Raw genomic sequence first — 13,569 nt, 5'->3', positions numbered from 1 at the left:
ACTGATTTTCGCTTGCTTACAGGCCTAATATTCTAATGCACTACCTTCCTGATTGTAGCTCTTACAATAAGTGTAATCTCGAGAAAACGTTTTGCGAATTTCTAGTGATTTACCAAGATTCACTACAGTACCACTGGAACTTCTGACGAAATGTAGAAATGATATTACTTGAGAAAATTTCACGAACGCCCATTATAGTAAGAAGTACAATTATAGTGACATAGTGTGTAGAACCTATTAAAAATCACTATGAGACTATTAAATCGACACAACATACAGATTTAAAAAGTTTACTATTCAATGAATTAAAGTGAGATATTAGAAAAGTTTAAATTACGGAATCGATTAAACAGAAAAACCAATATTTTTGCACACACACACACACACGGTTAACGTTTTCTTTTAAAGAATGCATTTGCGCATAGGATTCATTGCAGAACCACTTTTACATTGGTACGTTTCTGAAAATCCTCCACTGTGTTTCACAACATCGTTCACACTGAAAACGAAGAAAATTAGAACGAACTATATGGAACTATTAATGAAAAAGTTAATATGCTATTGCGACAATTCATTCATGAACACACTACGCAAATGTTGACAGTATTTATTTAATGTCAACGAATGTATGCTAAATATTTGCATTAGATGACGTTCACACTCACATATGCATTGTTGAGACTACACTTGAAATTAGAGCATATTTGTAGCATGAGCTTTTCCTGTATCAAATAACTGAGTGAAAATCAAAGATTCCATGATAGTGGTTACAGCCCACAACTGACTGCCAATATTTTAAATATATGTCATGGCCACATTTTCGAATGAAATTATGAAAATACAAATGAATTACCCAGATTTGTAGACTTGGATTGACGACCGTAGATCGTCATCAACAATTTGTGATGATAGGCCGCCGCACACCATCTTCAGTTATTAAGGATAGGCGAAATAAAGAGAATAATCAAAAGTGTATTGGTGCAGTGTAGTTATAATTCAATGAAGGTAACTAATGATCATTTCACAACGTCATGAAACAAGATAGTTACTTCGAGAAAACTGGAAAGACACCTTGAACTATGTTTTCTTACACATTGAGATAAACAACTTAAGGAACGAGAATACACCGAAGTACTGGGTAATTGTTATTCATTCAAATAAATGAACCAACGCGAAAATCAACATGATCAATTTCGGTTCTGTAAGATGTGACATATTTGTCGTTTCTCAGTGAGTAATTGTCCTTCTTTTATAGTGTCAGTAGATCTTGGACCGCGGCTGTCAATGAATGGAAATTCTTATTATGATTGACATATTAGGCTCTAAAATTTCCAGTGAAGTTATTGTTGAAGCAGAGAAACAACAGTTGACTGAAGGAGTGATAATTTATTCTTACATATAAACTCTTGTATTGAAATAAAACACAGTAAACAAATTGTACCGGTTGCCACCGATTGCTTGAAAATCAACCCTATAATTCTAAAATCGTGAGTTATTGACAAGCCTGTCCACTCTCTTTCTGATCATAGTTCATCTCAAATTCAACACTACATCTTATGACGTCACGCAACCTCTCCTTCACAATTAATATTCGTTGTTCGCAAATGCCCATTTCTGAATCTGTCTTTCACAGTTTTGTTTTTCAAGTGGTATACTCCGCTTACTCAAAGATTTCTCTATCATCAGCTTCTTTCGTGCATAACATTTTTACTCATAAGCTGGTTGAAATGTAAATGTGCCACTACTATGCTCAATATTGAGTACAGCTCACCACATTTAGCATGAATCATTGGAAAGTGAGATTTCATTCAAATGAATTTTGAACAGTGTGCTTAACTTACTTTTGCAAATGCTGAGAAAAACAACTTCTTTTCATTTAAGCTTTCACGTTTTCCAGTTAAACTTCTCTTGTATGTCTGAAATAAATGTGAGTAAATTAACAATAAAGAATATTATATATTGAAACGTATCGCGCTGTTGAACAAGGCATTGGGTAGGCGAATGTTGACGAGAGAGCTTTCTGTGTTTAGTTAATAAGTATCTATACACTTCGGTCACTCATTTGAATCTTTTCGTGCCGTCTGCAGCTAGAAATTTCTTCGAGTCTGGTTTTCGAGTGTTTTATCGCCCTTGTGCTTTTACTTTATTACGCTGAACGTTAGACTACTTATTCTATCACAGTTTTCTTCGTCTATCAACGGTTTTGCTGCGTTCGTATCAAATATGCAAGCTCACAAGTTGCCCTTAACTCGCATCTTTTTGTACAGTGAACATCTACCGAGTAATCCGACAACCACAAGCTCCTTCCAAAGAACAAAAGGCATGTGGCAACGTTTAAATAAGTTTCCTTTCCGTCATTTATAAATTACGACGTTTCTACACTCAAAAAATCTGACATCATGTTTCATGCTTATTCGTATCGAGGACATCCCAAGACTCTATCTTGTCCACAAGAATCACTCTATGAAGCGTCACCCACGACCTGCTCCCCAGCATTATTTCTATGATTGTCGCCTTTGCCTGCATCTCTCCGACATCGGACAGCTTCGTCATTCTCTCAATACGTCTATGACAGATCCTATCTTCACCATCTACAAATTGCTCTGACCAGTCATGTCCCTGACATCGACTAGTTTTGCTTATCTACACTGGAGAACCGACCTAAAATAAATGCCGGAAAGTCAAATATCTTATGTTCCGCTCTCCTGAATATCATAAATATATCATAATTTCGTCGTGTTAGACAGCTGATCAAACACTAGCGAAAGATCATCGATTTATTCATCATTTTATTGTGAAATGCGAGTGTGGTCAACTGTATGTTGCATTCGAAAATTATTCAAAGAAATTCAAATTTAAGCAATGAGTTCGTTTACTCTGAATCTAGAGAGCGTATACAGAATGCATGTGTTAATTGCCAATATTAGCGATTGAGGAATAAAATGAATACTGTGTTATTCAAATTCACTTACTTCGAACGATAGCATAAGACCATTTATACCAGCTGACAATTGTTCCAAATTCTAGTGAGTATGAAAATAGTTGAGATCACATAAATTTATATAATGTCTGTCACATATACATCACGTTTTTTAAGTTCAACTTATATAGTCTCGTTGACAAGTAAAATGTAACGATTAGGCATGAAAAACGCTCAAAGAATTTGAATTCTTAGGTGTCTGTGCGTAGATTAAAATACAACGTGGCTACTCATGAGATTGATCAGTTGTCGACATTTCTGGCAATGTCGGAAGGTTTCAATTAATTACGTTCATCATTCTAGTTATATTTCAGAGAAGATATTGAATATCTTTGCACAGTATGTGACAACTGATTTTAAGATGACTATTACACTAACAACTGCTCATATATGTGATTCACTGCATTTGTTAGAACATTTAAGCACAACAAAGTTAAGTGATTTCAACTGTGTTGACCTGACAAATTGAACGAGTCAAATATTATCAAGTTTTGTGGATCCTCATATAAGATTAAGTCGTTGTACTTGTCTTCCCTGAAGTAACAACATGACACTATAATAGATCTTTATAACTTCCGATTGTGAAGAAGAGTTCATTTTGTAAGACGTTTTGTTAATTGAAGTTTTCAATATTATTGACAATAATCCCAAGAAACTCGACAAAGGCAACAGTGGGAAAATGGACACGATAAACCGTCAAAAAAATTTTGTTTCGGGTTGACATTTCACCTGAACTCACATATTGGATGAATACAATTCTACAGTTTTCCTTAACTTGATATTTCTAGCAAGTTATTGATATCAATATTCACATCTGCTTTTAACTATTTTTCTATTTTACTGAAAGACTGATCGACTTATCATTCGGAAACTATGTACAGATGACAAGTCCATTATATCTCTGTATTTTATTACGATAATATTCATTACAATTTGAATGAATTACACCTTCCATATATACCAGTCATCTTTCAGTATGGATACCTTAAAAATCATTTCGAAATTGAAATGCCGAAAACTGTGTGAAGATTCGAAATAATTCTTGGATTAAAAGCACGTTTAAATTTTTCTTACTTCTTTCTGAAGTCTTTCAGAGTTGATTTGTTCTGATAAACAACATAGTTGAGTTCTTAACGGTGTAGAAGCATATGGTGAACACTTTGACTGATATTCTGATTGATTTTGTACGTGTTCATTTCTGAAAACTGTAATGTAAATATCCGTTTACTGCACCGGATTTTCGAGAATCCAAATACATGTATATATAACGTGAATTGGAAATAGGATGAGTGATATCGAGGTTTCTTTGTCAAGTGTGAATAGAATTCCATATATTACAGCTAACAAGACAACATCGCAATGAAAACCATTCCTCTTAACATGTTAACTCTTGATGACCTAAAATAGTATATTTATACCTGAAGATATTACTGTCCATCGTATTGCAGATACAATCACTTATATATCAAATCAGAATAACTACACCCGGATTCTACTTGCCACATTCATGTAAGAATAGTTCGACATCAATATGAGGAATATTCGGAATAAAAAGTTTCAATTTGCACAGAAATCAGATGCCGTCTAATCTAATAATACAAGTTAAAATAACGATTATTCATTTTCAATACTGCTTGAATTTGGCTGAACAACTTAACTGAACCACTATCTTGTGAATTTGGATAGATTGCATGTGGATGGCACATCTTCATTCTTACTGTTTGCATCCGGATGAGTAATACAGAGAAATAACATCATCGTCAGTATTGAAATTGCGCGAAAATATCTACTATAGGCATTATTGATCTCACTTCACACAGATCTCGTAGGTTCACAGAAACAGTTCACATACACGCACATTTCTCAATTGTTAGTGACCAATTCCTAATACCTGATTGTGATACCATTGTGGTTCACCGACATGGAGTGATATCTTGAAACCTACCTGCAGACATAATCTGACGACCGAGAAGCCAACCAAGAATTCCATACTTTTCCGGCATTATTTGTGATGTATTTAGAAACGGTGGATGTAATAATCCGGATGTCATAACCACGGTAAGATTTTTGTCAAATATGTGCGGTTGGAAAGTGAAGAAACCAGGTCTAAATATTTATAAACAAGCAACGAACATTAATTGATTCAGAGAGATCAATGAACTAATAAATCGTGAAAAATGAGTGGATGAATGAACCTGTCAATAAATTAATTTTGTGTAAGTCTATTTATTAATGATATATTGTACAGTGAATATCCTATTTCAAGAAATGGGATTCAATTTGCGTAACCGAATGCAACTATTTCAGATCAACCGTCCTCATGATGATAGATGCATCCGAAGTACGACACAAAATGAGAGAATATGTATGATAATATGTCAGAGATCGCTATTAGCACTGCTATGATAACAGACTTAGTCCTAACATTTTACGTATGTCATGATGTGACTGCCTAATCTATAAGATCTTACGTGGAAGTCAAGTCATTATCTATACTGATTCATTGTGTTGTAACAATTGACAATATAATACTTGGCACTTTTGAAGAACACATCTGAGCTGAAGAAAGGATAATATATTTAATGCGAATAAAGACAAGTTATATAGAACGATCACGTCTGCAATGCTGAGCCATGTCATCAAATTGAATGAGTATTCCCCCGTTCACCGTTATTGGCCTTCTCATCGTGTTCAATGTTGAAAATCTATCTTCCCAGTTATCTCATGTTCAGCTTTGAGGATGTGTGGATAGGACCAGTAAAACTACACATGCAGTAGTGATTATGTATCGAAAGACTTAAGTCCCAGAAATCAACACAGTAGTCATAATCTACTTATATGTGGTGTGCAGGAGAAGTAATGTTGGATGAATAGTATAAAAACTGGTGCCTTATGTTTCGATCCTGTTGACATACTTATTTTGCAAAGTAGATGTACATTGGTAAATTGAATTAAGGTGTATGAAACGAGAATTTGTCAATTATTTTAGAGTAACAACTTATTGAATCCCACCTAATAGTATCAATAAAACTCTGTGATCATATTCGATCGCCTAATTAAATGTGCTTACACGTTCATTGATTTGTTGTAAATTTACCTTATTTAATTACATTAGATCAAAGTAGATTGTACGGTCTGAAGTTTTGTCCCTAAATGCTATGCAACTACATTACACTGAAATACTGACAAACACATTTCGTTTTCTTCTGCTGGTACGACAATATTCTAAACAAAAGAGAATTTTAATGTTCACTGTCAAATAAATCGAGCGATGTCACCCATTTTACCATTATTCATAAAATCACTATTTGAAACATAACCAGTTGTGAATCACGATGCCATAAACAGTGTTTGTTCTGTCAACAAAGAGTTTATTTTACATGAGAGTGGGTAGTGATTAAAAAGCCATAGTAACAAAGTACAACTCACAATTCGTTTCTGTGTGAAGTGGCCTTCAATGATGTTAGAAATTTAGCTTTCATCGAGTAGTATGCATTTATAAAATAGTTATCTGCAGAAAGTTTATTCTGAAACAGAAATAGAATGATTTTTCATTATTTTCAAAGTGACCAATTTATTCAATGAAGGAAATCGTAATCGTACAGATGTTTCAACATATCAACGTTCATTTCTTTAAATGCAGAAGTCATTTCATTGCCATTCCATGGAAGGCACATAAAATAACAGCGACAAACTGACCGATATGGCGGATCACTTTTGCTTGGAAGATCAATTAAAACGATACTGGCATCAGATATAAACTATGCATACTAAACGATAGTTCATTTCAAAACGACTAGTGCGTTTTTTATATTTTCACGATAGTCTACATTCTGTTGGTGACAGTATAACATACACTGGACAAACATGAAGCAAACAACTGTGTAAACCATAAACAATTCAATCTTTTGAAGATTAATCTACATATGCTCGGAGATTTGAGGTATATGAAGTAGAATAGCTTGATGGAAGACTTTCATTTCTATTGTTGTACAACTGGCTTAATTCAGTTACAGAAGTAATGGGAATTGTTAAGGTTACCCAGGACACATTGAAATAATTTCTCTGAATGATGGCACCTCTGAAGAATAATGTGTGAGAACAAGTGAAGTTTCTTCTACTCTCTATATTTCTTTCTTATGAAAAGTCTCAAACCAAAATGCATTTCACAGACATACCAAATAATCAGTTAAGACAGTGAAACACGTAGTATAACAAAGGACATACTCAACAGCAATCATTGACTGAATGATCGATACAGAATCGAACGAGTAAGAGTATCATATCTGAAGCTTTGTCGTCACATATTGATATCACTTCGATAAACTCCACTCATGTGCAAGTAATTATGAATATTTATTCTATTATTTATAAGAGTTTATGAACGTCTGTAAATGTTTTCTAAACAACTTGACACATCACTTTTGGTTCAAGATAGTGTTTTATGGATATGCGATGTCAAATTTATACGCCATTCTATTCGTTTAGTAGTCTTTGCTTCTATCTGTCGTTCTGTTTAGCTGCAAAATAAGCTTGTTTGCAATGCGTCTTGGATAGCAAAACGCTTTGTGTCGGTAACGTTAGACAACGTAAGGCGAACGTCATAGACTGTCTTAAGTGAAGTGGGTGTAAGACGTGAAACCGAGACGTTAGCAATAGGAACCTTCAAAAGAAACACTAATACGTCTGCATGGAGTGAGCACTGAGGATGCCATTCAGGACGAATAAATAAGGCACTGCAATCAAACCATCTAGCTTGACAAATTCAACACTTCGAAATATGGTAATACTTATATATATATATATATATATATATATATATATATATATATATATATATATATATATATACTTATATTGTTCTATCCATGAATTGAAAACAATTACATAAGTCAGATTGTGAATAGGTTGATAGAAATGTCATAGTTTTCTCTACACAAAACCTAACTGTTTATTGTCAAGAGTTACTTGCATCGAGATGATTTATTTTTGAAACATATACAAGTCGTGGTGCTTGCGGAAGCGTTACGTTAGTCTTCTCAGATTTACCTTGGCCGTAAATGACACGCTCGACAGCTGTAATAATACAATCATTTAAACGAAAAAAAGTCGGTCAATTATTTAGCTGAGTCATTGATCATTAAGTTAAGCAATAATAAAATATTTAGTGTTACACTTGAGGAACGTACTTCGAGTATTTTATCGCGGCCTTTGTATTCCTCACTCAAGGATTCTGAATCCATTATTGCTACTTTCATATTGGAAACCTGAATAATGCAATCGGTTTTTATTCACACTATCAAAACTAAACAAACCGTTGAAATAGCTTTCTGTTTGTCATCTTCACTGCTCCACGATCCTTGAGAGAATAATTCAGTCAATTTGCGCTTCATTTCGTCAAACATTTGAATCACCTATTCCGTACAAACAGATATAACGATCAAAGTGACAAAATAAACGATGCACGTTATCAGAGATTATTTGTATTTTATTATATGACTGTAAGCTAGTTAGGAACTGAATAAATAACGGGAGAATTGATTTACACTCTTTACTATTATTTAGGATATCGCATAATTGTTCCAGTTGTTGATTAACACAGACTTAGTTAAACCATCCAATCCGATTTATGTTCACAGAGAAAATTAAGCTTTCAAAATACGCCTTACATTATTCGCTAGTTTCTTCAACACAATATGTAAATCGTGTCATTGTAATAACCTGTCATATTTGCAATTACGAACAATAGATAAATGATAAATTATTGAAATCGGAACTCACTTCATCTTTTGTACTCTTACTTATACTAGAATATTCGCGCTGCTTGTTTATTGTCCACCAGAAATTCTCCTTCAATTCCTGAATGCAACTTGGTGGCTTTTCATCTGAAATGTTTATTGAAATACATCAACATGTTGTTACACATACTTCAAGTTATAAACAGATAACTTTCAACATTAATAATCATAATTAATTGAAAGCAACACAACCTATTTCATTCTCGGATAATATGGATCATGGTGTTCATAATTCGTCTACTGTATTTGTATATTTTCTATTAACGATACAGTTTGAAATGACAAACAACGTCATGACTTTCAGTTGAACAATCTGACTGAAGTACAAGATTTGACACTTTAAGAAGTCTCACTATGCATTAAGTGTGGATAAATGAAGCTAATTTATCTGCGAATTTGTTTACTGGCTACTTGATCAGTTCTCCCAATTACGTTGTCCAGATTTGTTTTCCGGCTTGTATTCAAATAAAGTTGACACATATCTTGTTGGATGTATCGGCAAATAACAAAACATGGTTTATGTTTATTTGTCTTCTATCTATTTTAAAACTTTGTTTGGAGATAAAGCAATTAGTCTAGAAAACGTCCATGAATAATTATGTTTATGTAACTAGCAATGGTACTTACCAATATCTGAAGGATAAAAATCTTCGACATATTTCTTCAAGTAAGGTCGCATTTTGTACAAGAAATCTATCACTAACATATTATGTATACTTCTGCAAGAAAAATTACAAAATCCATGTACAAATTGCATCTTATTTAAAATCAACAGTGATTGTCGTTCCTAAAAGTCGATGTCGATATACTTCAACATCTAGTTTTATCAGAGAGACGTGATATGGAATGAACACAATAAACACTCTTCATATATTTCCTTGTCCGTAGTTTGGATGGGGAATCGACTGATATAATAGTCATTTGTATACTCTATATCTATACAGTGATTAAAGTGATTTGAACCAGGTCATATGATAATCTTGTCATTTTCAACACACATCATTCTTCCTACATGCTATGAAGCAAATTGTGGTTACAGATTGAGAGGATCCTGTAGATAATCATACACCTCCAGTCCATATGAAGATTGGATGAGGACAAAACGATTGATATGTACTGAAAGACATGTCAAACTGTCATCTTATTTTCTAATGAAAATTATTATCGTTGTTACCTTCTACGCCTAATGTGTATATATTGAGACTCAAATTCCGCCGGTTATAATGTTGATTTAAGTAACTAATGAGAATAAGTCAGTCTGTTGTTAAGTATAACTACATCAAACAGTATTTCTTATAATGAACATAGATGAATTTCTGAGATTCTCATGCATTATGCACATGTTCAACTAAATTAATTTGAAGGTCGTGTACATGAATGAGAACAACGGGATGCAGACAGGATAAGATAACATGGTATTCATGAAAGCAACTTGTTTCGGTGAGACTATAATTTATGGACGAGACGATGACATGCGTTTAGGGAATATGAAAATCTCAGCGTCAATTTGAATACCTGATTCTTACGTACAATCTGTTCACAGCGGATGTTAGAGAAGACGTGACAACTGAGCGGCTGCAACAAATGGGACTAGTAAGACTTTCCTTTATTTGTAATTGGGGTAATCACATGACATATGGACTTTGTGCAGACTAACATGATGATGTTGTTTTTCAACGTAATATAAGTTAAAGGAAGAAGTCTGATGGGATAAGAACTCTTTTGCTCGATCCATACTGAGACTAAGGCAAGCCATCATAATTGTTGCAAACCGTATAACAAAGGCTGCAACATTTGTAAATGTTACTGAAGCTTCTGCTGTTCAGTGGTATGAGTATTGTAGAAATATATACGTCATAAAAATGACAAGCTTACACAACCGGACTACACACAAATAATACTGAAGCTATGTGGTCGAGGTTGACAGAGTTTTACAATCATATCATGGCTCCAACGGTCGACAATTATGGAGCCATATGGATGAGTTCCTCTACCATATGCATTTGAATTTTGGAACATCTGACCCACTTTCTAACCTTGACAAGTTTTTGAGCCATGTTCAAGCAGTGTATCCTTATTAATTTTTTAGTTTTGTATACTGTATTTATACTCTGCACTAACTGTTTCCTGATTGACTAATATACTTCAGAGTGACTAAAGATTCGTTAATGGTCGCCCATGAAATAATGTTTCGCTCATGTTTATAAAAGCAAAAAAAAATTTTGATAAAATTACTTTTTCCCATATTTATATGTCATTTCTGATCTGAGAGTTCCGCAAATCTTCTTCAAGGCTTCTTTATGTTGGACAATAACTTGTGATTTGTTATACGATTCATTCATGTATACATTTTCGAATAAAACCTTCCAATCGATCTGATCAAAATGAATAATTCGAATTTAATTTACAAGCTCAACGAGGCAAGTTATGTTTGACAACAATATTTTCACATATTAACACAATATTCCACTGTTTTCATGTTGTCTGACACAGTCATTTACGTAGACTGCATACTGTTGTGTATGCTGGGTTTATCTGTCGACCTAAGCGGTATGTAACAACAATCATAATTTGGATGCCTGTCAATAGAAGACTGAGAAGATTGCACTTGAGAAAACAGGAAGGGAATCATGAAGGAATTCAGCAATGGAAGAAACATGAGGGATGTAAAGGACAATTGATAAAACATTCGTAAACGATGTGTTCACTGTATGGTTTTCACAAATTATGTAAGACTTTGCATTAAATAATGGAATGGTTATCCCAACCGAGTATTTATTCACTGCATACATATCGCTCAAAAGCTCTCACTATAATGTTTTATCTGCTCTCACGAGCCAAACTTGAAGGAAGTGTTCTACCCTTAGATCCCCCAATTTTTGATTGTGTTTTGCCTCGTTCTCACCATGGACATAACCACACATTGACAGCAAATGAAGTGACTCTTAATAGGATATTTTAATCAATGATAGTCATACATAAAACTCTCAGTTTAATCTGACCTTCAATCCATCGTCATCTCAAACACCTGAAAATATCATATAATCTTTGTATTCACACACTTGCGAATTGGGGTAAAGAACATCGAATTCCTCACATTATTAATGTAGTCAGTGAGTTAGCATACTACTGTGAAATCGACCTCATTCTCAACTTACTATTGAACAGAAATCTTCCAGTTCCTCAATCCTGACAGGCGTTGCTTCACCAACAGTGGTTTCTTCCTGTATCTAAGACATGATAATCAATACCAGTTATTTCATGCATGATATTCAAGGAGATTTAAAGTGAATGATTATGAATTGTCGTTGATTTCAAAACTTGACAAAACTGTTGCTCAATGCTTGTTAGTTTGCACTGCTCCATCGACTTGGTGTCAATATTCCCAGGAATTTTATTAATCTAATTTTTCAGTCTACGTTATACGATCGTGATCGGTATTGTCGAGTTTTCTGACAGCCTCGTGTTTTTCAACACCACCAGTATTGGTTTGATCTACCGCGGTATCTGAAGTCTATGATCGTTTGCGAAAATGATTCATTAGTTTCATAGTTATCTTTGTGATAAGAAAATCACATACTGTTTACATACTCAGCAGGAAACATACTCAAATGTGTCATTGTGAAGTAGGAAATTGAGTGTTCATGTATTCATGTGTTCCTGCAATTTCTGAACCTAAAGTTCTACCTGATGATAACTGATAATGACCTCTATTGTACTAGCTAAATGCCATGGTTTTCCATCGACTGAATATAAGTTCTACTCAACTACGACTTATTTCACTTATTTCTGTTAAGTACTGTAATCCATAAAAATTATTTGAAATTACCACTGTGAATAAAACTTGACAAATCATTGTCAGTTTGCTCACTTTTTTAATTTTCGAATACAATTTCAAAATATTGTTCATTATTAGATTCCTATCTTTACGAGCTCCTACGTTTTGAAGATAATTGAAAATTAGTTCTCCGACCTCGTAGTCCGGTCGACCTGACTGTTGGAAATGAAAAGCGCAAGACACAAATTTGTTTATTATCATATACCACACGAATTCAAAATATCATGATGTGGAGGATAAACACCATGGGCATGATGGAGAACACCAAATACGAACGCTTCATATCATCACGTGTACTTGTGGAGAGAACAGGAATTGCGAGTGGTTGTTGTCTGCATGTGTTATTGAAAACTAAGTTACACGTAGTAACGATCTCTTTTACAAATTCACATACGAACTATGAAAATCCCAACCTTCGAGCCGACACGAAGTCAGATAACACATATTTTCGTTAATAGAGGGCTAACAATGTGCACGGAAGACGTCAGAACAAAGAAAGGACATGTTACGCTACCGGACCATTACCTGGTCGTGGTCAAACTAAACATGATAATGAATAATCGTTGGAGAGTTGCACAGGTGATAATACGAGGGTTCAATAAACCATCTTTGATCACGAGAGAGCATTCGACAGCGTGTAAATGGGAACCTGGTGGGGAGAGATGAAATCTTTGCAGATGTGAGGCACAAAGCACTAGGATAAGGAAAACGTTCTCGAAATCGAGGTTGACCTGAAACCCAAAAGAAGTGTTAAACATGACCAAAGATAGAATTTTCAACACTAATGTCAAGGCGGCTCCATTGTACAAAGCTAAAACCTGGATAACTATTAAGACCATTAGCAAAATAAGGAATATATATATATAACTGCCTATTCAAAGTACTCCGAATCCATTGACCGCAAACCAATAGCAATAATCTACTCTGATATACAACAAACTAGCATTGCATGA

The 13,569-nt window shown here is 34.2% G+C and overlaps 1 protein-coding gene across 1 annotated transcript; it reads right to left on the bottom strand.

Moving 5' to 3' along the window:
• Window positions 1–264: 264 nt before the first annotated feature.
• Window positions 265–8,484, bottom strand: MS3_00000216 (uncharacterized protein). Its single transcript, XM_051208067.1, has 9 exons — window positions 8,296–8,484; window positions 8,170–8,247; window positions 6,410–6,507; window positions 4,926–5,086; window positions 4,055–4,185; window positions 2,973–3,023; window positions 1,842–1,916; window positions 854–927; window positions 265–499 (listed from the first exon to the last, which is right to left on the bottom strand). Exons 1-9 carry the CDS (start codon window positions 8,383–8,385, stop codon window positions 403–405), a joined length of 855 nt encoding a protein of 284 aa, XP_051067284.1. The 5' UTR covers window positions 8,386–8,484; the 3' UTR covers window positions 265–402.
• Between the last annotated feature and the right edge of the window lie 5,085 nt (window positions 8,485–13,569).

The sequence above is a fragment of the Schistosoma haematobium genome, chromosome 2 (assembly GCF_000699445.3).
Source record: "Schistosoma haematobium chromosome 2, whole genome shotgun sequence".
NCBI classification, from domain to species: domain Eukaryota; kingdom Metazoa; phylum Platyhelminthes; class Trematoda; order Strigeidida; family Schistosomatidae; genus Schistosoma; species Schistosoma haematobium.
The sequence above is the reverse complement of the archived record's forward strand: the minus strand, read 5'-3'. Positions and strand labels throughout refer to the sequence as shown.

What these genes read in the sequence shown, in the direction of transcription:
- MS3_00000216 (XM_051208067.1), bottom strand. Translation starts at nt 8,385, where the DNA reads ATGTTTGACGAAATGAAGCGCAAATTGACTGAATTATTCTCTCAAGGA. An exon ending in GCCGCGATAAAATACTCGAA is followed by an intron (nt 6,508 to 8,169) that starts GTACGTTCCTCA and finishes TTTCTGTTTCAG; the next exon opens with AATAAACTTTCTGCAGATAA. An exon ending in TCGTCAGATTATGTCTGCAG is followed by an intron (nt 4,186 to 4,925) that starts GTAGGTTTCAAG and finishes TTTACATTACAG; the next exon opens with TTTTCAGAAATGAACACGTA.